The sequence below is a fragment of the Ambystoma mexicanum genome, chromosome 7q (assembly GCF_040938575.1).
Source record: "Ambystoma mexicanum isolate Mex_15411 chromosome 7q, UKY_AmexF1_1, whole genome shotgun sequence".
In the NCBI taxonomy this organism is placed as follows: domain Eukaryota; kingdom Metazoa; phylum Chordata; class Amphibia; order Caudata; family Ambystomatidae; genus Ambystoma; species Ambystoma mexicanum.
Window position 1 is genome coordinate 557,208,617 of NC_090941.1, and position 25,488 is coordinate 557,234,104.

Consider the following 25,488-nt stretch of genomic DNA (forward strand, 5'->3'; position numbering starts at 1 on the left):
CATTTCACCGACGATCCTGAAAAGGAAGACATCATTTTAAAAGCATTTCACTACGAGCGCTGCAGCGCTGCATTTTACTCACCTTTTCCAGGCGCCTCCATCTTCAGCGGCGATCATCCGGATTTCGCCACGTCCCGGCGCCTAGGGGAAAAAAGACAAGAACAAAGGTGAGAGGGAGAAAAGGAATAAGGAAAGCTCAATTTCCTGAAAACTTACCCGTTGGGTTTTTCCACTTCATTTCGGGTCCTGCCGCTTCCGGACCCCGGCCCCTAAGGGGAAAAAAGGCTAAGACATTGAATGAGCGAATGCAAAGACATTACCTGAGCGCTCATCCCGAACTTACCTGTCATGTACTGAAGCTGCACGTTTCACTTCGGGTCGGCGCCATATCTCCGGCATACCGAACCCCGGCCCCTATGGGGAAAAAGACATAAGAATTAACGCTTGCTGCAATAAGACTACAAACATTATTAAGGCTTGAACTTTTGAACAGAACTTATACTGCGTCTTACCTGAACAGTCAAGCTTACCTGAACACCAATCCTCAATCCAGTGAAGTAACTGGGTTTCAACGCGCCCCTGCATCAGAAGCAGGATGGAGAGCTCTTCCTTCCAGATCCTAAGGAGGATATTCCTGCGAGCCTGAGAAGCTAGAGTTGAGGGGCCCATCCTGTTCATCTTTGGAGTCCGGCGCCCCACCTTAAGGAAGCATCAGCACCCGAAGCCGCGCCTCCGTGGGAATCAGGTGAGCGTTACAGTCATTTTGGTTTACTGACCTCTATTCGGGAGAAGGAAGTCCCAAATCAACAGACCCCTTCAATGGCCCAGATATACTGCTTGCTGGTTAGGGAGGGTGGCATTTATGCAGTTGTCACAGGATTAGTGTTTCCCTTATTACAGAGAACCCTGGGGAGTACATGAGATTAACTATTATGGACTTCAAAGAGAATGCATGTGACATTGAGTGTATGAGGCTCAGTCTGTGGCATTCTTAATAATAAAAGATGGAATGCTTTGGCCTTTGCAGGTCCCGGACCATTATCTCGGGCGTTTGCAAAGCTCAAAACATTGATACAGAGAGATAGTTTGAACCGAAATCATCAGTTGCCATGTACACGCCTGTTCACAAACCATGCCAGTCAGAGCTTCAGAAGCCCAACATGGAAAAAATATAGACCTGGTTAGCAATTTGGGAATGAGCAATGAACAGAGCAATACCAGGTGTCGGCGACCATGGCCGTGGGCCACCTGAAATCACAGAGGTGAGGAGATGCTGTCTAAAGGAGATGGGTAGGCCATCAGTAGAGAGGAGGAGACTTGGTGATACAGTTGAGAAAGAGTAGTCAGGAGCGGAGAACATCTAAAATTGGAGGAGGTGACAGAAGTAACATATAGCCATCAGGAGGAGATGGGGAAACACTAAAGATAAGAGGAGGAGTGCAGCTGAAATAAGGGTGGACTAATGAACACTAGAAAGGGCGAAAGAGAGGAGTGGAGGTGGATAAAGAGAACTTTATGGATTAGTCAGGTGGGAGTGAGGAGAAGCTTCAGGTTACTACAAAGGAGGACGAGATGACTAGAGAAAGAGAGAGTGGTGGAGGAGGAAAAGAATAGTGTATTGTGGTTTACCCAAGGAGATTCTGACCGCTGGGCCAGTGTTTAAGCCTACCACGATCCTGCAAAGGATCTTAAAAAGTATCATGCCTGACCTCCATCTAGCCACCAAAAGCACCAGGGGTGGTGGTGGTATTTCCTGAACATGTAGTGCAGCATTCTGACATCTAGATAGGACAAGCAAGTAACTACAGCTGCTAAGAACGAAATATGGTGCACAACCTCAAAGAGTATGAGGGTCTTTTGTTTCCAGCCAGGATGGGTCGGACAAACTGAGGACCATGAGCAACCTCATTTGTGTTTTTCTCATTCGATGACTTCAGTTAACTCCATATCCCTATTGAACTAAAAACCCTTTAATCTAATAACATGACTTTGAGTCGTTGGTTGATCCCTCGGCAGCAGTCACATACTGGTAATATGAAAGACAAAAGTACATTATTTGAAGCTTAGGACAGGGCGGGTGAGGATGGGGGAGGAATGAAGCATCTGTATCTTCCCAGGATTTCTTCCAGGTTGAGGTGCTTTTTCAGGGAGGTCTTGAACCCACATATTGAATGGACGCTCTTTATTTAGGAAGGCAAGGCATTCTAGTGATGGTCTGCCATGAGGGTGGATGAATGGGAGATGGCAGAGGGAGGGTGGAGACTAGTGGGTTTTGATGCGATTGGCTGTTCAAGGCAGAGGAGTAGTGAGAGATGGGCTCAGGCAGGTAGCACTGCACCCATGTAGTCCATGCTGGTAGTCCTTGGAGAAATTTGAATACAAGGAGAATACATTTGATGGGGAAGTGGTCATGCATAGAAATGTATCCCGTATGACAGAGGTGCAGAGAGGTTGGTGAGGGTTGTTGGAGGTTGAAGTGAGGTTGAAGACAGTGTGGGTAGAAAGGTTTGGGGCAAAATAATAAAGGGGGAATCAGATAAGCAGACTGGAGCACAATGATCCTGCCTGCTAAGGACAGGGGTGAGGATTCGAATTTTGAGTGATAGGTGAGGCAGGGACAAATGATCTAAATGTTCAGGAGGTTGACAAATGTATCACGGAAAGTTATAAACTGTTGGAGTTTAGGGTCACTGGCGAAGAGGGCCAACAGGCTGTGAACATTAAGGATGGGTGAGAAAGGAGGATTTTAGTAAATCAAGTGAAACGGTGTAGAGTTTTAAGAAAAGGGGAGCCAGGACTGACTCTCGGGGGACTCGGAATGAGAAGACAGAGGTATCGGTCAAAAAGGTGGGAAGTGACCCACACTAGTGCAGTGCCTTTAAAGCTAAGGTAAGACCGAGTAAGTAGATACAAGGGTGGCCAACCATGTCAAAAGCTTCAGGAAGATCTAGTAGGAAAGGAATAGAGGAGAGGTCGTAGTTTCGATCAATCATGAAGAAAATGGAAACATGGGTAAGTGTTGTTATTGTGCTGTGCCTGCTGCAAAACCAAGATCAGAGTGGTCTGTTAGCTTCCTGGTTTGGTAGGTAGTGATATAGTGAATAGTACCCTCACCAAAACCGTGGACTAGTGGGGGAGAAACAAGATAAGCCGTTAGTTGGTTGGGTTATTGGGGTCAGCTGTTGGTTTCTATAAGATGGGTATAATGTAAGCTACTTTGAAGTAAGCTGTGGACATCTCAGTGGAGAGGGTAGTTTAAAGAGCGAGGAAATGTAGGGGCAGGTTAGAAGTGCCAGTCCTTACCTGTATTGCGAAGGGTCAGGCTGAGTTCGACGACCAGAGCATGGGCACCAATTATCATTTTTTTTATTTGATGGTGTTTTTTGTGTGAAATCATAACCTTTTAACACTGATAATATCATTTGTAGTACAAATAAACTTCTTATAATTACTATATAAAATACAATGTGCAAGCAAATGTAGTACAATATACAAAATAATACCATACAATACATATGTCAATAAAACACTATAGTAAACAATGATTAGTCTCAATTTTTCTAAAATATCTAAAACAATTTCCTATGACAGCCTAAACTTCATTGAGTGCCTCCTTCATGACACATAAAATCATTAATAACTGCTGCTGCACATTAATTAATTTGACCAATTCTTGTCAAATGTAATACCTAGTAAAATTCAATAACCGATTTCGCCTGAATATAAAAAAGCCCAACATTGATCCATTTGAATATTACTTACATCGTGAAAAAGATTGCCATAACCCTTCATATGCAATCCCTCTAATTTAGGGTATCCAGTCAAAGGGTGATGGGATGTTTCCACATCAAGTTTACAAATTCGGCATTATTGTGTTTGAAATGGAATATGGGCATATGCTCCTAACCGCTCATATGTAATTGTTTCAACGCAAGTTGCTTGACAAATTGTCTTATCGTAACATTGCAAGTTTTTATGATATAATTAAAAGGAGCATTTATATGAACCCCTTCCTGCAGATACAAACAGTAAATTGGTGTCACAGTAAGCCTGTGCATGGTATTTTCTCTATCCCGCACAGCAGCTTTCACCTTAATTTCCTGGTATGCACAACCTAGATTCATTGGGAAAATAACAGTATATCTAATATCCACATAACGGGTTCTAATCTCACAAAGCCAGGTCTTACCCGCCCCTGAGGGGCAACCAACATTCAAAATGTTAGAAACGTTAGAGTACATGGAAGTACTATTTTCACCATTCTCAAGCATTTTTAATAGGAAAAAGCTGCTAACAATCTTTTTCTTAATGGACAAAGAAAGTAGCCCCAATTCACTACAAATAGCTTCTACAGGAGTGGAGTGCATTAGGCCCAAAGCTGCCCACCACAGTTTACCTTCTAAGATGTCTAAACAACTGGTTACTATTTTTAAAAATGTCAAGGCCATATAAAGCACATGGCACTATACTGAATTTATATATCTGAATCGGACCTTCCATGGAATATCCATCTTTATATGCAACAAAGCTCCTAACAGCATTGCATTTTCTATGCAGCTTACATGTAATCTCTTTTGCAACCAAGGTAAGATTCATAGTGTCAAAGATAGGAATTCCTTAATGTATTAATTTACAACCTCAATAGAATCATTGTCAATTTTCCAATTAAAATGAATCGTGGTCTTCTTATTTGCCTTAATGAGCATGACTTTTGTCTTCTTTTGGTTAACGGTCAGATTATTCTTAACAGAAAACCTATGAAGAGCAGTGAAACTTCCGTTGAGCCCTATGGGTACAATATGACTGTATCCTCCGCATAGGATAACCCTGCTACGTGCTGTTGTCCCACTCTCAGTGGAAAATTATGGCATATTCCAAAATAAACATAATGTGAATGGTCTTGAGAAGGGGCAGACACCCAGCATATAAAAGAAGGAGCAAATATTGAAACAGACTTTGTTAAACAAGGTTGGGGAAATATTTTGTGGATAAAAGAGAAAGTAACTGCTTGCATGTTCTGGCGGAAGAGTATACAAGGCAAAGTCAAGTATGTGTAAGAAACTACGGTAAGAGAAGAATCTCAAGGAAGAGCCATGCCCTTGAGATTGTGAATGGTGGTAAAGGTGGAAAAGAGCCTGGCAGGAGAGTATACCATGTGATCTGCGAGTCTGGGACCCGCGCCCAAATTGTAACACAATGAAATCCCAAGGAAGACACAGTCCTAAGGATTTTGAACTGTTTTTGAATGTAAAGAGAAACCTGGGGAATTTCCCTGAGGACTATGAACCCATGAAGAGGACAGGATTAATGTCTTGCAGGTACGAGAAACTTGCATTATTGTTTGTTGGAACTTTTGGTTTTGCTAAAAGGAATCTGGGGAAGGGAGCCATTCCCTGGAACTATGAACATTGTCCACTTGGAACGTTTTGGTTGGATTTACCCTTTTGTGTTGGATCTGAACTTTTGTGCACTTTGAGAGCCAAAGACAATATCCTTCACTACTTAGAGTTAGTTTTAGAGTTTGAGGGCCAGAATAGGATTTTGCACACCAGACATATATTTTGCTTTGCAAAACAAAAAACGAGTGGGCACCACAAATGTTCAAGTCTTATTTGAAAAGTTTGATTTGTAAAAAAGGTGAGTAACAATTAGACTGTTTGTACTTTCACGAACAATCTTAATGCGAGCTGACTGCGAAGAGTCTGGAGACACCCTGACCCAACAAATCCACAAAGCAAAAGACTAGGTTGTAAGCCCAGCCACGTAGCCGCTCTCCTTTTGGTCCCAAAGCGGGGTCAAAAATTCAAAAATACGTTGAAAAACACCAACTCTCAAGTTAGGGATAGTTCTCTATTGGGTTTAATCCACACAATTGCAATTGTAGTAATTTATCACAAATGACACTGTTCGTGGTTTTATGATGACCATTTTATATCCAAAGGTACATTTTTCGTAGAATAGACGATCACTAATAACTTTTTAGTGAGGAAGCAAATATGTCACAGCATCCAAAATTGTTGACTTAGTATGCCAATGCATTTCGGAGTGAAACTCCTTCATTAGGGCAAGTCAAATGCTACATGGGAATATTCAACCAAAATACATACATAAACATGTAGTTTGTGAAAACAAATATCAAAAGTGCAAAAAATAAGCATAACAAAACTGAAACATACCAATCGTTAATGGTTGTGGTTCCAGTCAGATGAGGATAGCACAAAACCAGAAAAAAGAAATGAAAAGCTAAATTAGCCAATTGCAAGAAATGAGTAAAATGAAGGTCCCCAAGAGGAAGCAACAGTGAATTAGCTGAATGTTGAGTGACATGACAAAAAACAGGAAAAATCCTCTGTTCGGAAGGCTGTAGAAAAATCCACCGTCTAAGGCGTTCTGTTGCAGCAAGGCAACATATATTTTGATTTGGACATCTTGACATTAAATTTGGTTGAGGTAGGGAAATACCTCCTAGATTAGGGATAGTAAGGCATTTTCCAACCCCTTTATTATTTTATTATTTTAAATAAATGTTTTACATGTGCAGAGTCAATTATATTTTCAAAAACTGCATTTTTATCTCGAGCAGTATTAAGCTGTGCCACTCCAGACGCTTCTTTTTGCCGATTAAAACAAAGATTTAGCAGCAAATTATTGTCAGTTGGATCTAATGCAGCGACATCTGCTTGAACCTGTGGCATAGATACACCGGTCGCCTCCATTGCACTGGAGTCCCATCCTCAATAACTGTTGGTGTATGTAGTTTGAGAAAGGGAGTATTTTTACCCTGGGTATCTATCGTGATACCACTCTTTTCACAATCATTATTTTTAAAGCCAACAGCCTCATCATTCTTCCAAGGAAGAGGAAAGGCTACACAGCCTTGACCCAAAGAGGGCACTGAGGTATTACGTGGCCTGGACGGCTCACTTCAGGCGTGATGATCAGTTGTTTGTGGCCTTTTTTCGCAATCAAGGAAAGGTCTGTTGGTGTATAAACAGAACATTTCCTGTTGGATAATCCTCTGCATCATGGAATGCTACGAGAAAGCAGGAAAAGAATTTCCATCAGGCATATAGGCACATTCCACTAGGGGCATGATGAGCTCATCTGCTTTGCAAAGAGGTGTGCCAGTGAAATAGATCTGCCAGGAAGATCCACACAATCAGAAAACATTACATCCTGGACGCCCGATTTAGAAGAGTGGTGTTGCAAAGCTTTCTCATACAGCTTTCATCCTGCGTTATTAGGCTGTACTGCTTTGGGAGTTTATCAGATGAGTAATCTGCGGGACAATGCAATCCATTGAACGAGATTTTACTTACTGGTAATGTTCTGTCTATGGATTCTTCTCCCACAGAGTCCACATCGCCCTCCCAACCTGCCTCGCTGTAAAAGTGTTCTGGTCTCCGCTCTTAATTTTATTTCTTTGGTGGGACGACAATGAAATGTTGTGACGTTCAAAATAAATAATGGGGGTGGGACTGTGTACAATTGAGTACTGTAGGAGGTTGCTTACAGTATTTGAGACTGTTGGTCACCAAAAGAAAATCTTTTTGGCTGGCCTTAGATGAATCACATTTGAATTCTTCCCTATGGCTGCTGAGCCCGGGGGCAAAAAGGTGGGGAACTGAGGTATGGGGGCTTAGTGGCATAATATATGTTCTACCAAGGTCACGGCCAGATTCGAGGAATGACACGGTCGAATCATGATGGAGTCGATGGAGGATGCTGAGCCGCACTGTGCCCCCTATCGAAAAGGTTTCCGAGCAGTTGATCCTGGAAGGATATCTATCAGATGAGGAAGCTGGGAGAGAGGAATCCATAGAAAGAACATTTCCGGTAAGTAATTTCTCCCTCTATTGACGGTTATAAATTGCTACTAGCTCTCTACAGACCATAAGGGAATCCCTGATTGCCAACACTACAAATATCACTGGTTAATAATCTCCATTGCACTCACCTTTTATCAGCCACATGCCACAGGAATGGCCGCACTGGCACAAAGGGCTTGGGTTAGTGTCTCCCAGATAACACTATATTCATCTCCTCCTGCACACCACAGTGACGCTGATGCTTTCGTGGAATAGAGTTACTCCCAGTCTCCTGCATTTGCTAAACTATACAGAATTTAAACGTTGGCAACGTTTGTGTTGGTATGGCATTAATGCCAGAGCTAATTACTGCTGAGGATAAATGTTTTGATGGTAAATAGCAGCAGAGGTTATTTACCACTGGATGTATAAGTTCGTCCAATCAGGCTTCTATTTTTCCTCATTTTCTGCAGTGCATTGTCTATCGCTAGGGATGTAAATTAAGCTCTGGTGGTAAAAAAAATAACACTGGACATTAAATTTACTTTTGTTTTGCGATGTCCTTTTCCGCTGTGATTGGATTTTCCATCAATGATGCATTTACCACCAGTGATGAATGCAATGTAGGAGGAAATCGGCAGGGCAGACTTTGCTTTGGAATTCGGCATTGTATTTCCTTTCTGCAATTGGGGTATTTCACCTGCAGTTATATTTTGTATTTACCACTGCCGTAACATCATTGTGGGGTACACATTTATCTATCGGGCTTTGACCCACTGATAATGCACAGAAATGGATGTTAGCTGGCACTGACCCTCTCAGCTTTCGAACATGAGCTAACGCGGCGTGTCGGGAAGATAAGCGGGCCTGGACCATCTGGGCTGGACAAGACACGAGTGGGTGTCTTCCCTCAAGCATGAGTCAAAAAGGCTGGCTGGGTGGCTCGGGGAAGGAACACTAAAGGGGTTGGGAAGTAATGAAGACCCATTAGTACTTATACTTGCCTAGCAATCTCCTACTGCTGAGGTGCGCGGGACCCTCACAGACCCCATACTAAGCATAGGTGGATGGTTCGGCAAATAACCACACTGGTTAAGGAAACACTGGAGTGGCAGGCAGCGACTAGTGTGCAATGGAATGTACTGAACTGAAGACAGTAACAGGAACTTAGAGACATATCTTGGGCAGACTTAAGTCTTTCTCTGGAATCCAGGCAGTCCGATGAGAAACAGATCATGAATGACACTGTGAGGCAAAGGGTGTGCGCAGAGAACCAGCTTGTGTACAGCATGCACTGGTGGGCCGCGTCACTTCGTTGATAGCTGCTTTCTGGAGGTTCTAACAAGGAAACGTAGAGTTAACCCCTGAGGAACCTCCAGAGAGCACAGAGACATGTGGAGCCCGTGACCTGTGAGAAGACCTGCGTGAATGCCTCACATTTACCATTCTTGAGTTTTGCATCACGATTTGGGAACTTTAATGTTCCACCTCCACCTGTTTACAAGTGGCTTACACTCACTTGAGTGGTTGTATCTGCCTCAGTGAGGCACCTTGTAGTAACGGAGGAATCAGGTAAGTTGTGCAACTCTTTTTATTTCTTCAACCCGTACACCGTGACCATCAATCCCTTTCCAGCTCCCTGCTCCTTCAAATCCCAACCGCCGCCACGAGCGTGGAACTCGGAGCCGTTCCACGCACATGGGGCAAAAACAAAGGCACGCGAAAGCGCGAGCCACTTACAACACACCTCACTCTTGATCAGTACTGCTGAGACACCGCCAGTGTACGTTTCTAAGATTAGATAAACCTTCATATAGGACAATGCCTTGGGGACTATCATTGAAGCTGCCATCCTTTAAAGAGGTGTGCAGGTGGGTGATGCCACTTTTAACCGCAAAAAAAATAAAATGTGGATTGAATATTGCATGATAGCTAGCCAGGAGACAGTTTCCGGTCCCTTTTATCTAAGTAGTGGCCTCCTAAAAACCTGTTTAAGCAACTTGGTACCACCCACTGTGAAGAGGATGCTTGACTGATTCAGTCTCTGTAATCCTGGATGGGCCTGAGGCCCTAAATCCAGTCACATGTATGTGAGTGTTGTATGTGGATTAAACTGAAACTGGACAGGCTCCTGCATGTCCGCTTGCACTTCGCACTGCCTCCCGGCTCCCCTAGCACTTGTGGTCTGTATCTGCAACCCCACAGTCCCTTCTCTCTACACTTATGAGCCGTTTATCGGCCAACTTATTGAGTTACCTGCACTTAGCCACACGCTGGCTGCACTTTTGCTTTACCTGCACTTCTCCCACCCCTAACCCTGCACTTCTCCCCGTCCACTTCCCTGCACTTCCACGATCTGAATGACATAAGGCCTAGTAAGATCGTTGTTTTGTCCTCCCTATGTTTCCCCCTCCTTGTCTTGTCACGCCTAGAAACACTTGCGTACAGGTGTGTTATAAATGCCATATCATATCATAAAAGACGGGGCTTACCTCTGGCTCAAGCAGAACAATGTAAAAATCCCTGATGAGGTGTTCTGTTGCTTTGTGATCGTGATACAAACCATGCATCAAAATCACAAAATCATGGTGAAATAATATCATTGCTGGGACAGGCAGAATGAATAAGACAGTCTCTCTCGGTTTACTGCAGAGAGGGTGAGGCAGTTCCTTTCAAAGTCACTCAGTGGGGAAGCACAGGACTTTTGAACCCTTTTACCTTCCATTTGTGATATGTAACAGATGGTGCCCCTCTCGACGTGGCTGCTTCTCATGATATGATATGATATGATAGGTTATTTAAAACACGCTTAATACCCAGAGGTTTCTAAGCGCGGACCCGGGATCCAACCTGTGTTGCTCCGTCGTCTTGCTTCCAAGTCGAGCACGTTGCCCCTGAGCTATCCTCTCAAAACTGCTGAAGGCGGGAGCGGGGGTGTTGGGGACAGCCATGAGCACCTCTACCACAGTCAGGGCGGAGAGCCGAGTTCTACTTCTAGATATGTTTATCAATGAACATGCTATCGACTAAGGAGGAGAAATGAGCTGTCAAAGTTTCTTGGACATGATTGGATTTCGGGACCATTTGTGGAGTCCTCTAAATTATACTTCCGCCTGTAGACCAGGTCACGTGTTGAGCCATGAGCAAGCACAATAAACACAATGCTGTTAGAAAGATGTTTATCTGAGTCGATCTGATGTGCCATTGGTACTTTTTTCTATTTCTCTAGTGCCAAGAAATCGCAAAAGCTTGGGGGAGGGATCAGATAAAAAAAATCGAGACATGATGTTGTGGTTATACTCGTTGGTAGAGCAGTGTATTGGACTATGTTGTTGAGGTAGCAGCAGTATGTGGTAGCTTAAAGTCTCAGACCAGCCAGGATCACAACAAAAGCAGCACTCCTGAAAGCAGGGCTTGATATAATGTAAGGGGCAATGCCATAGCAGGCAGGTATCATTTGATGATAAGGCAATCATAGGGTATAAGATAGCACCTTAGGGCCCCATTACGAAGTTGGCTGCTGTGGTAAATCCAGGCTGTAATATCATTAATGCCTGTTTTTTACAGAACCACCTGATTATGGATTTGTAAACCGATAAGCGGGAAAACCGCCTGCATATGTGCATGGCTGAATTTCCTAAACGAAATTGCAGGAAAGGTGCCGGCGGTAATACGGCCATTACCCAATGAAGTCCAAGGAGACTTTGGAAAGAGGAATACAGATATCTCAACATAATTAGACAGCGATCCCACTATTGCAACAGTAAATCCTTTTGGCGATATTAGCGCTACTTATGCTGCCAAACTCATGATGATCTCCTTAGTCTTGAACCTCATCACCCACCTGCTCCACCCTTATACTATGCTGTGGTGGCAGAGTGCTCCGTTTTGACCAGCTGAGAATGCAGCATGTGCGCGTTTTATCCGCACTCTACATAATGGTTGTAAAAGTCACACACCTTCCTTTCTAGCACTTTCAGTCTGGCACCTACCAGAAGTGCCGCAGTAAATTCACAATTATCTAGTCCTATTTAAAACGTCACTTTGACATTGTCGGGCAAGGGTCAAAAGCATGAGCGCCATGTTGTGGTAACTGACTTTGACAACATGGCTCTGCAGACGAGCATGAACACTCGACGGCTAGAAAAGCGCGCCAGATGGCAGCGATTATTTCAGATTACTGCTAAACGCCTGCTTTACAGTTACCGTGTTTTTGTCGATCCACTTTGATCATGAAATTAGTGTCAGACCGAATTTTTGTGTGATCCGCGTGGAATGCATTTTGTGGAAGAATGCGCCCTTTGCTGAGCTCGACAGCTCCAGAGAAGGAGGCAAGTGCACTTCAAAGGTCCCTCTTGCTTGGGTTTACTGGGGGCCTTCAGACCAGAGCCCAACACAAGGCCCATTCATTGCAAGCTCCCATCATGCCCCGAGCATGCGCGCATCGCTCCTTCCTGAATGCCTCTGCAGTGTCTTATGTAGGCCTTGCCAGCTGCAGGGGGAGCCAGTGGCTCTAAATTCACGTTTCTAGGGGGCAAAGGACGTTTAATACTTCAGACATTTGATCGAACTCGATAGACCGAATGAGTTTAGCACTCGACATTCGTTTAACAGGGCACTTTCTTAATGCTAGCCTACAAACTACATAATATTTAAAAAATGTGTATTGGGTCTCTGGCCTTCATCAAAACAACCCATGACAACTCACTGGGAATTCTCTTCAGTAAAACAAATTGAACAGAGTTGATGGATGAAACCCATGTTAAACAATGTATGAGCATGGTTTTACCCTGTATTTTTTTTAAAAAAAATAATATATATTCTCCGTTCTTGGAATTCTGCAATTGAAGTAAATTGTACAAACTTAGAGCCTTAACCCAATTTGGTGATCCCATCTTTTATTACATACTTTTTAGTGATTGGGGGGCTATGTATACTCAAATGTTATGTGTGCTAGATGTGATCTTTAAACGAGAGGTTGTGAACTTGTGAAATACAAACATTACATTTCACACGTCAAAGGCAAGCAACAGCAAACTCAACAAATGTAATGCAATGAAAACTTAAACTGTACAATCAGTGTAGGTGAACAATTGGACGGTCAGATTATAACAGAAGGTCAAAAACAACACCTGGGTAATTAATATTGAACGGGAAAAAGAGAAAAATAAAATAAAAATAATAATAAAAAAAACATATCCTATGTCACAAAAACATGCAATTTCAAAAACAGTAGGAATAGTAAGGTAATTGAATGAGAATAAGTAGAATGACATGTATAAGATCATGTCTGCTGTATTGTGGCCTGATGTGCATGCAGGCCCTTCACTGCGCCGCAAACCCCCTCCCCCCCCAGCCAACAGAGCACACATGACACACAGTTGCTTCACCGGGCTCCACGCACGCTTCGGCACTCAAGTGACATGCCCCCTTTATTTACGCACACGCAGCGGAGTTATGTCACTCCACCGCGTGTATCTGTTAAAGACACATACAAAACACTCCTCCTTTTCATAACAAGAAACAAAATAAACAGGAGTACACTCGATAACACTCAGAGTAATGAAACTGCCACCCCCCACCCCAACATGTGTATAACGTCCCGGCTTAACACCACAACAGGTGGCACAGTCCTTCACATGACCAGACTGCTCGACTCAGGCGTTCAGTACATAGTCACTGAGGCAGGCAGGTGTCCCCCCTCCACGGCCTCTGGGGAAACCTTCTGCCCCCTTCCCGGCTCTGACTCTCCTCACTGGTGTCCCCTCGATCCAGGGGAGCCGGCGGACAGACTGGCCCACCACCTTCATCTGATACCTCCACACAGTCTGTTCTCGGGACTGTCTCCGGCCTGACACCCTCCCCCAGCCTCTTGAAGAAGCTAGCATTTCTCATGACAGTTGCCTTCCCATCGGATGCTGTTATCATTGACCCTTTTACTGTGACAACGTCCAGGGGATTAGGTTCATAAATCAATGACATCTTTCCTTGTGGGTGCCGGTTTCTTATCAGTACCTAGGGCCAGCTGATGTTGTCCCCTGCCGTCTGATCTTTTTGGTCACTCTCCGCTTGGTCATCATCAATCACTGCTGGTTCTCTAGGCACTGTGTCTGGCAGAAGGCCTCTAGGCCATCTTTGAAACATTTCCTCGGCTGGGGCAACTCCAGTTGAGCCATAAGGGGTCACTCGGTAATCCCGTAGGAATTTCGACGTTTGGAGAGTACAACATTTGGTAGTTCCTTTTTTTGAACAAAACAAAAAAGGGTGTCCCCTCAACCTCCGCTCACTATACTGTGAACGGGGTGTGCGGGGGACACCCCCGCAGCCATCCCCACAAACAAAAGGGGTGCAGGGGTGTCCCCTGCAACCGTCGCTCACTATACTGTGAGCGCGGGTTGTGGGAGTGTCCCCCGCAGCTGTCCCGAATAAATAAATAAAGGAAGGACCATGGGGCGCTGGTTCCCCATCATGGAAGTGAAAGGGAACAGGCGTTGCAGGGACACTGCGAGTCAGAATGCAAGGTAAGTAGGGGGCTGGGGTTGTGGGTAGGGGTGTAATGTTCAGGGGAGAAAAGACCGAAGATTATTTCGAGTTTCGAAAATGTTATCTTCGGTCTTTTCTCCCTCGAACATTTCTAATTAGGTCTTTCAATCCCAAACCCTGCTCACACTGTGACTCAGGCGTTAATGAAAGACCCTAGGGTTATACTGTACATATATTCCTGGAGGGGGAAGTGGATAATGTGCATTGCTGTATGACTGCATGTATGTAGTAGGCTATCCACAGTACGGTTGTGGTTAGCTGCACATTGTGTACAGACTCTCAAAGGATAAATGATAGCAGGCAGTGCTCATACAAAGTCTATATACATACATGCACCATAACAAATAAAAAAAACGAATGGTTGGCTCCCACTGTGTCATTGTATTGACAGCACATGTCAAAGGTATACCACAGTCTTTGAGTAGTTTTGAGTAGCTACAGTAATTAACTAATTTTCAAGGCACAGTAGTACGTATGCCTGTACTTACAAATCTCAACATACTGCGATCTCTACCTTAGACCTGTGTCAGTCTGTAAGGTACAGATATTCTTGTCTCAGTGCCCTGACATGCACTGTTTCAATTATTTCCTTTGATAAGTACTCATAGGGCCTCATTACTAGTTTGGGGGTAACTCTGTGGTAATTCTGCCTAATTACCACCAAACTCAATTGTTGTTACCGCCAATTGGTCCTGTGGGGTCACCACAGGATTGCAAGTGGTGCTAACTCCCCATTTTTGGATTACAGGGTGATTTTCCTTAAATATCCACCAGATTTACCTCATGGTAAATCCGCCAGCTATCAATCTGCCAAAAAATTATAATTTGGCAGTGCAGGATAAACGGCAGTAATTCTATTACAGCCAAAACAAGTGGTTGTAACAGAATTGCTGCCATTTTTCCCCCCACACTGCCAAACTTGTAAAGAAGAGCATAGATTCTCAAAGTGTTGTGCAGAGAACAGCGGAAAAAATAAATAGGTTGACATGCTTGTTTGTTCGGGTGAGATCCTATTAATATGGTTCTTAGTGATTGTATCGAATGGCAAAGTTTCGAAAGGAAAAGTTTCGAAACAAATGCATCGAAAAAATGTCTTTTTTCTTTTTCTTTTTATTAATGGGGGGTCCCCCATCCCCTGTTTTTTTACCCCTTAAAACCCATTATAGTAAAAAAAACCTGTACCTACAAAATAAATGCATTTTTTCGATGCATTTTTTTCTCAAACTTTGGCATTCGAAACTATGGGGGTCATTATGAGTTGGGCAGTAATGGATTACCGGCATCAGTAAGGAGACCGGTGCCGGTAATCCCTTACCGCCCAATTCTGAGGTCCCTTAGTGGGAACCACAAGGGGAGTGACGTCCCTTACGGGTCCCGTTAGGGGACCAGGCTGCTAATTACGGGCCTGCTATTAGCAGGCCCGTAATTAGCGGCTTCCCCATTCCCATTGAGCCCTATGGGGGCTCAAATGGGAATGGGGAATGGTTGGTTCAATGGGGACTTACCGGTCCCTCCAGGGTCGGAATGCACCGGTAAGTCCCCATTGAACCAGACGGGTGCCGGACCCGGTATTGGAGGCAGCCATGGCGCAAATAGCACCATGGCTACCTCCAATCTCGGAATGAGGCCCTATGTTTTCGAAGCAATGGCTGGATACCTAAAATAAATAGATCTGAATTGATGATTTATAGTTTCCAATGTATTTTTGTAATATTATAGAAAATTGCATTCAATGTATTACTGTTCATTATCTGTACTTGCAAATGTGAATACAACATTTTTTAAAAGGAAGAAAAAGAAATAAGTTGACATGCTTCTTGATTCTGACTGTTCCAGGTGGAAGAGACACGGCGGGCCTTGGTGGTAAAGGAGGACCCTACCGCCTTGATGCGGGACATAAGGTTCACCAGGTGTCGCAGGCGGAGAAAGATGCAGTTCCTGAAGAGGTCAAGAGAGCTGCGAGGGAAATGGCAGAAAAGGCTTTCAAACAGAGGTCGGTAACATCAATTCCTTGGAATGCAATTGGAGAAATGTGTCTTCGGTCACAAAAGTTGATCTTTGCACCAGAGCTCAAATGTGGATGTTTAGTTTTATTTGTTGAATTATGTGCAGGCATACACTGGATCTCAAGGCAGTATTCTCCTTTTTTCTGGTTTGTCTAGCGCTTGTCTATAAATACTGCTTTTGAGTCTGCCCAAAAGTGATATTAGTCAAAAATTGTATAGTTAATAAATGACAAAGCACCTGATAGACAAACTTTTCAAATTCACTTGGCGACTTCCAATACATTTTAAAAAACGTTTTTTTTTGTATTCTTTTTTCTCAAAACTTTTTTTAATTAATTAAGTGCTCATATATTTCTTCAAAATCCACTTGCGGAGAGCATTGACGAGTGCAGGCACGCAGACCTATCGTTACCTATAATAAGGAAATACTGGGTTCTGCCTGGCGCAGCAAGACTAACTAGTCTCATTGATTTAATTTGCTACTGAACTGGAACCCGCCCTCCCACGACGAAGGAGCATATAGTGGGAAGGCACACACATCAGCGCATGCGCATTTGCGTAGTGCATTGACAAGTGCAGACACATGTGAGAAACCTGACGGTTTTCTCCGACCCACTCCCTCAGGATCTTCCATTCAGGTGGCCAGGGAAGGGCCATTGCTTTTGGATCCCAACGCTGGGGGTGGACAAGTGAGGGGGGAAACACCTGAGTGGAGGGTCACAAGGGGTTGGGAGGAGGAGACCCAAGGGCGAGGCATGGTATTCCCCCAGTTCCAAAAACACCCAAACATACTCTCGCTCAGCTTTTGTGGGGTATCTTCAATCTCACCCCATCTCTCCCTCCCCGTTTCCAACAAACACTGAGACTAGGAAGAGGTAACTAAGATCAATAAAGATTACCCATAGGAATAACATGGAGAAAATGAGCGAAACCTACCATAGAAAGAACTCAAGTTGTCCCACTGATCGAGTCAGGCAGGGTCAGGCATTTAATAGTAACCATTCACACCTGACTCCACTTAACTGGTCTTTTCACTATAAAAGGTGTGGTCTGACACAGATGTATGAGCAAGCAGGAGAGCAAGTTGCCCAGGACTGGACGACAGAGACCGGGAAGCCGAGATGCTGAAAAACTGCAGTATGAAAGAGCAGAAGCGTGGGGAGGGAGCCGTGTCTCCAGGGAGCAGAGAAGGGCCTGTATATGGGAACCGAGAGGCGTGCTTTTCCCTACCGAACCTGTGTATGCAAATGCTCGGTCCCCTGCGCCGGTGAGAGAGCCCGAGGAGTGTCCAAGGGGCAGGCTGTGAAACCCTGACCCCGGAACGAAGAGCCCGTGGAGCCGATCACAGAAGTCAGCCCGGTAACTCTTAAAGCACTGCAAAGCCAGGAGCACAACCTCGATACATATTAACACTGGAAACGCCTAAGAAAGAGGACCACATTTGTGGGAGTGTTCGATTGAAACTAACAGGAAGATTTCAAGAGTGCAAAGACCTTGATGCAAGTAACAGTGTAAGCCTGGAACTAGGGAGACGCACATGTGGGCAAGGATAAAGAAAGTGAAATTGGACAATGGAGTAATGCGAATGGAAAGGGGGGCAGAAGTCTGTGGAAAAGGTGCAAGAGGCACGAAAGGAAGAGAAAAAAGGGTGCATGTGACCCAGAAAGAAAGAAACAAGCACAAGGGAGGATAGCTCAGCGGCAATGTGCTCACCTTGGAAGCAAGATGACACAGAGCAACACAGGTTCGATCCCCGGGTCCGCGCTTAGAAACCTCAGGGTATTAAGCGTGTTATAAATAACCTATCATATCATATCATATATCAGGGTGCATGGCAGAGTGGAAGAAGCATGCAAGAGGCACAATAAAGAGAAGGAATAAAGGACAGTGCAAGTCTGCATGACGAAGGGAAAGGAACACATGAAAACAAAGAGAGGGGCAAAAGGGTCAGAGTGGTCACGTTGAGGAAAAGCAAAGAGCCTGGCGTTTTCAAAAAGCCTCTGATTCTACACCATGAGAGGATGGCATGTAAGAAAGAATACATATGGAAAATGTATATCCTGAACAGTTGAATTGGTGTTTGGAGCTAGAGGGGCCTAAGCTTGAGGAATGGCACCCAGAGAGACCAAAAAGGAACTGTGATAAATATTGCTTTGTGTTTTGAAAGCTGAAAGAGGTGTGAGCTTGGGGAAGGGAACCCTGAGAGGCCTATTGACAAAAGTAGACTTTCAGTGTCATCACGAGTTTGGCGGTAACCCTTAAATGCGGCGCTAATGCTATTACCGCCGCATTTAAAGGTCTGCCAAATCATGGGTTTGGCAGTATTTACCCCCAGCTTTGAGCTGGGGGTAAATGCACCGGGAATTTGCCTATTTTCATTGCAATTACAGCGCAGTAATACTGCAGATGGTAATTGCGCCAAAAATTCCCCATTGGGCCCAATGGAGAATTACTGTTCCGCCAAACCCGTGGTCCAGCGCTAATAGCGCTGGGAGGGTTGGGGGTAACGCTAATAGCTCTGGTGGTATTGCAGCGGTAATACCACGGGGATACCGCCCAACTCGTGATCAGGCCCTTTGTGTTTTGTGTTGAAAGCTGGAATAGGCCGGAGGTTGAGGAAGGGAACCCTGCGAGGCTCATTGAGGAAAGTAAAGTGAACAAGTTGAAGCTTGGGGATGGGAACCCTAAGGAACTCAGACATTGAAGGTATTTGAATTCACTGTAAGGGCCCTGTGGAGAAGGACTTATGAACAGCGCTGTTCAGTGAACAACTCTCTGGGAGATTGACCAAATGGGACCCACTGAGAAGACCACCTGAAACCCACTCTGGTTTTGCCATTTTTTTTTAACCAATATTTTTCCTTTTCAAAAAGACTTCCTATTACATTTTTGTAAAGCGTTAGGGAAAGCATAGGTTTAGACACAGACAGACTTTTATTTTGGATTATTAGACGACGGCAGCCATTAGAAACCTCAGTTAAGGGAACCATCCCTTTAGAGTTAGGGCCAGTCAGGCATTCCACCAACCCAGGAACCTTAGCTTTTGAGTCTGTGGGCCTCATTCCGAGTTGGGGCGGTAAGGGTTAGCGGTCACCGGTAAGGAGACCGGTGCCGTTAAACCCTTACCACCCAATTCCGAGGTCCCTTAGTGGGAGACGCAAAGGCCGTGTGGTCTCACCACACGTCCTTTGCGGGTCCCACTAAGGGACCAGGGCGCTAATAACGGGCCCGTAATTAGCACCTTCCCCATTCCCATTGAGCCCTCCGGGGGCTCAAATGGGAATCGGGAATGGTTGGATGAATGGGGACTTACCGGGTCTGCACAGGTCAGAATGTCCCGGTAAGTCCCCATTCACCCAGACTGGACACGGACCCGGGTTTGGAGGCAGCTATGGCGCAAATAGCACCATAGCTTCCTCCAAACTCGGAATGAGGCCCTGCGTCTCACTTGATACCATGCCTGCCTCACACATGCAGACCGGATTGTTATCTATAACAAGGAAATGCTGGGTTCTGCCTGGCCGCAGCAAGACTAACGAGTCTCATTCGTTTCATTGCCTACTGAACAGGAAGTCCCCCCCCTCCCACTAGAAAGGAGAAAATAGTGGGAAGGCAACGTGGAGAGTAACTCGACACCATACATTTTCATCGTGACACAATACATTTTGATTGTGACCTCCTATCCAACCCTGCTGCATAATTGTTTTGCCTAAAACATGGCCAGCAAAATAAAAAGTAAATGCAATCTGTGCAAGGGACAGCAAGAGCAACAAGCGCGGTTGATAAGACTGGGGACGAGCGATATACAAGGTGTGCCCCCTGAGTCTGGAAAGCCGATGGCTGCTAAGTCACAACCTAAAGGGAAAATAACGACCTTTTTTAAAAAGGCGGTTGTTGTAGTTGATAATAACGAGCCAGACCCAATGGAAGTGAGCTTGCATACCATTAATGGCCAAATGAGTTCAAGTAATGACACTAATTGCGAGGAAGCATCTGAGGGAGGGGCGATTGATAACAATTCACTACTGGATCTATTCTACTCCATGCAGGCATATACCAAAAATGACAATCAGCCCTCTTAAAGGAGAGTTCCGGGACTTTTTTTTTATTGTCCCTACGGTTCGGCCATGTGTTTTTAAGCTTAACTCGGTCGATCGTAGAAAACTTTCCTATGGACCTTACCCGACTTTTCGTCCATTAACGCACTCGAAATCAGCCGCCATTTTATGATAATCCTATCACTTGCCGCAACGCCCTGGCTCACCTGCTTTTGCGGCACTAAATCAAATCCCCCGCCCCTGAAACAGACTTTATCAAAACATTCATATTCCCCGCCTCTATCCGTGACGTGACTGTGCTGCGCAGGCAAACGCGCCCAGGCGTCTTCTACGCGACTCCACACAGAACCCGGAAATCAACACAGATCAGCTCACACAACACAGCGCGCCACAATTCGCAATATGAAACTGTACTTTTAAATCAAACCGCAAGATTGTAAATTTGGTAAAGTACATTTATTTGACATCAAATGTTTAGATAATATTCAGCGATTTTCATTTTTATTTGCTCACGTTCCAAAAAGTTTGTTTTCAGGCACGCAATGTTCCTTTGCTGTACACAGGGTCTTAGATCATCTCACAATACAGCGCCACAATTCGGAATATGAAACTGTGGTTTAAAAGCAAACTGCAAGATTGTACATTTGGCAAAGTACATTTATTGGACATCAAATGTTTAGAGAATATTCAGCGATTTTCATTTTTATTTGCTCTCGATCCAAAATAGTTCGTCTTGAGGCAAGCGATGTTCGTGTGCAGTAAACAGGGTGTTGGTTAACGGTAAAATAAGCTCTTCGGTCGCATTGATAATCGCATGGCTGTTCCAACAACGAGGCACTAGGCCACCACAACGGTCTGTATGTTGCATCTAGCCGTTAGTACCGCGTAAGGGCATACTTGTACTTGGCGATCGTCCCATAAAATGGTCAGGGTGGTAACGTTGTTCACGCGGAGAAGCAACTGGCGGTTAAAAAAGCCGTCCGCTGGTGTCTGGTACTCGTGACACATGCAGTAATGCATGATGTACCTGTTTGAAAAACATAAACAATGAAATTAGTCTCACCATCAGATCTTTATTAAAATTATTCATTTTATATATTCGGTCGGGAAATTATTTCATAGCTAGGACAGTGCAACTGGGTTTTAAACGTCAAGGGGGGGCTGTAGGATACTGAGACAGTCCCTCAGTGCAGGGGTTGACAGGGAGTACAGGTGGAGAGTGGAAGGGCCCAGGACCGAGATCGCAGACAGTGGACCAGTTGTAGCAGGGGAGAGGGAGAGAGAAAGCAGAAGCAAAGGTTTTGAGGTGCTTCCGTAAAAGTAGACGGTTCTCCCCAAGATAGTGCGCGGTACAAAACAATATGCCACATAGAACGAACAAGTACAACTTAACCCGTCTTTAAAGCTACTGTATAGTAATTAAATTGCGGTATAAACTCATCTAAAGAGTTACTTACATTATATTTGCATTTTCCATTGTGTCTGTGCGTAGGGCAGCCCCGAAATACCACTCCTTCTATGCCGACGTTATTTCTTCTAATGAACGAACATGAAATGGCTTTCGTTTCTGAAATTATATTCATTATCGTTTCTTACGTGGTCCCGGCCTGTCAAGGTCAAAATACAATAGAACCTTATACTGAGTCGTGGGCCATTCTGGCACCCGAGAAAAAATCAAAGCAGCTGACCTTCACTTTGAACGAGCACACATTCCTAGTTAGCTACATTCAGTGTAAGGCATTCTCACAGGACTTGAAATGTACACTCCATCTTTGCATTTTGTCTGCGTGCTTTGCAGCCCCACAGAACCATAAATACGGAGACATTCTATATTTTTTGAAAAATGATTTATATTACTGTTTGGTTTAATTTAATGCGCAAATGAACAAGGTTGGATAGATACACATATTCAATGGGCCTGCGACATGAGGAGACTCGAGAGAACAGACAATCAAATTACAATCATTTAAACCGTGATGTGTATTTCTCAATGAGTTCTTCTTTAGGTGGACATGGAACAGAGGCTATGTTGGGTGGCAATGCAGTTGTCCCCTGCACAGGTTCGTTCACAACTCCATTTATGTGCCTATCTAGGACGTCAACAATAAGTTTCTCAATAAACTCATATTGCATATCCTCAAACACTGGTTTGATCACCCATTGTTTACTTCTTTTAGTGAAGGCCTTATTGTAGCGAAGCGTCCCTAAAGTTCCGGTCGTCCTACTTTGTTGACGGCCAACATTATGGTTATGTGCCAAGACCGCTAAAAGAGTCCGATTTATCATGCCCTCCATGCCAAAATGCAATCGTTTTGGCCTGTACTTGAGGCACATATTGTGGAACACCTCCAAATCTCCTGTGTGGCAGAATTCCGTGAGTCCCCTCAAATCTTTTGTTATAGTTTTATCAAATACAATCTTTTCAATGGCTTTGTGAGTGGGTGATGAAGGAATCAACCACTTCTTCTTCCGTGCCTCCTCTGTGGACAAATGGCCATGTTCACAATTGTGGAAATGTTGGTTCGTGTTCCATCGGTGAACGCCATTTTTCCAGTAGAATTTCCAACGACCCTCCACATGTTTTTGAGCTCCACCAAAGATGGTTGCTGATTGACTTGGACCACTGTGAAATACCTTGCAATTCTTTTTTTTTACCTGCAGCCGACAATTTTTTATTGATTGATTTTGCAAGATGCCAAACGTCAAATTGGTGATTTATATTTTTGTACTGTTCTCTCATTGTCTTGGCAATTGAAACGTGTCTGTCCGTGGCTATCAGGTCGATCACCATTCCCCGCGATTGTAGTTCTTGCAATGATGCTACAAAGCCAACTTTCTCCATGGCCACTGAGGATGTACTTTGTGACACCTGCACGACCACCGAACTCACAATTTTCTTACTTTCCATGTCCTGAAAGTGGTAGGCGCAGTACTTGGCTGAAAATCCTGGGCTGTCGCACTGTCCATCACCGGCTAGCCTGAACCGTTTGCCCGCGAATGTACTATCAATAGACATTTTTTCCATTCTCCAAGCTTCGCTAATGGCTGGAAATAGATAATCGGTTTGGTATTTGTAGAACTGAGTTTTCGCAATGAAATGGATTCCCACAAACTGAAAGAAAGACTCTAATTTTTTAAAACTTGAACCACTAAAAAGTGCAGCCGCTGCACAAAGTAGATTGCCTGCTGGCAGTTGTCCCAGCATAGGTTGTGCAGACCATGTGAAAGGATGATATTTTGTACAGGTGGCATGTATTTTAAGGTTAGTGCCTCGAATTGCACGAGTCACATTAATCAATGGCTCCCCACATACTTCCCCACCTACCAAATGCCCACATTTAATTCGAATAATAATATCAATCAAACAACTATCGAATACAATGAATTTGGCCTCTTTCCTTATACTGTCACTCTGCATCCCAGCTGGTTCGGCCTGTAACGTTGAGGACATGTCACTCACATGAAAGGTAGAATCTCTGATATCGTCTTCCGCTATGTTCAGTGATATTGATGGTGTTTCATTGTCGTTTACTTCATTCTCTTCCATTGCAACATCTGTTCCTTCTCCGGCGATGGGTGAATAAAACAATTTCTTCAACTTTCTCGCGGTCTTAGTTTTTGCGGGTGTGGATTCTGTGAATTGATCTCCGACTGCATCCGAACTACCAGGAGGACATTCACTATCAATGGCTGGTGGTGGTATAGCTCCGTTGTCAATCACTTCATATTCTTCCCATTGGCACGATGCTTCTCCAGTCTCAAGTCCCTGCCAAAAGGTTTGACAAGCAACATCTCTCGTTCGCTTCACTGTCTGTGTAGATCTAGTTCGTACACCCACTCGCAACTAGAGGACAGATTGGAAAAGGGGTGTTCAGTTTAAACACAACTTACAGTATTGAACTATTAACAGTGAAAAACAACATAATATAGTGACCATGACACTAACCTTCTTTTGCTTTCTTTTCTTTGAAACTTTCTTGCCTCGAACTTCAACATCAGGACGCTGTTGCTCCGACTCGTGTGTGCATGTCTCCACTTCCTCTTGCGCTGCAACGACTATGTTTTCCTGATAAGCACATCCATCACGCACTGACGCTCCATGGACTCCCTGAAACATAGAACTTTCATTAGTATGTATAATAATATCGAAAACAAAAAATGTACTTGGGGACCAATACCCACGTACATCTCAATAGCAAAACACGAATGAACGCTTTGTGTAGAACATTCAAACGACAATTATTCACGCATTGTTGATCTAGTTAGATGGAACTGTCAAGATCCATACCTCGGGCTCCTCATAGACTTCCATTGATGATATTATTGAAGATGATGCTTCAGTGACTCCCTGAAACACAGTAATTGCATTAGTATGGTTTTCTATTTTGATAAAAAGAACAGAAAGTTTGTGCAGGCGTGAACGGCTCATCTAAATAGACCTGCACAAATGATCAGTTGTCTAAAATAAATAATGGATATCTAAATATGATTCGATTTGCTCGATCGTTGGAAGTGTCACCACCCAGAAATCTGCATCAACTACTAGGGGTGATGTTCTTGTAGAAGAAGCTCCGTCATCTCCCTGAAACATAGTACTTGCGTTAATAAAGAAGGAAGTATAGCGGATGTAATCACGTCATATGATTTCGCTTCATCGAACTGTCAGTATCCATACCTCGAAATGCATAAGAACATCAAGGGACGATGTAACTGCGGTGCACACTTCTGCAAGCTGTTGCGCCGACCCGTAACTGCACGCTCCCCCTTCTTCTTGGACTAATGCTCCATCGACTCCCTGAAACATAGGACTTTCATTAGTAATGAACACAATATTGAAAAAAGAAGACACATAGGAGGGCGACGACAGAAGGACATATCAATGGCTAAAAACGATAGAAACATTGTGTGTAACAATCACGCTACAAGAATGCAAGATCTGATGATCTCCATCGATGGAACTGTCCTGAAACGTACCTCGAGCATCTGAGTGACATCAACGGTAGTCGTCAATACGTTGGACTCCTCAGCATCTCCCTGAAAGACAGTACTTGAATTATTTTGGATAACAATAAT

The 25,488-nt window shown here is 44.2% G+C and overlaps 1 protein-coding gene across 1 annotated transcript in view; it reads left to right on the plus strand.

Annotated features, from left to right (window-relative positions):
- The window catches only part of VWA8 (von Willebrand factor A domain containing 8), a 3,012,337-nt gene that overhangs the window by 2,678,563 nt on the left and 308,286 nt on the right, over positions 1–25,488 (plus strand). The window contains exon 39 of the mRNA XM_069639376.1: positions 16,188–16,344. Within this exon, the coding sequence (XP_069495477.1) occupies positions 16,188–16,344 (157 nt within the window). The remainder of the gene's footprint in view (positions 1–16,187; positions 16,345–25,488) is intronic.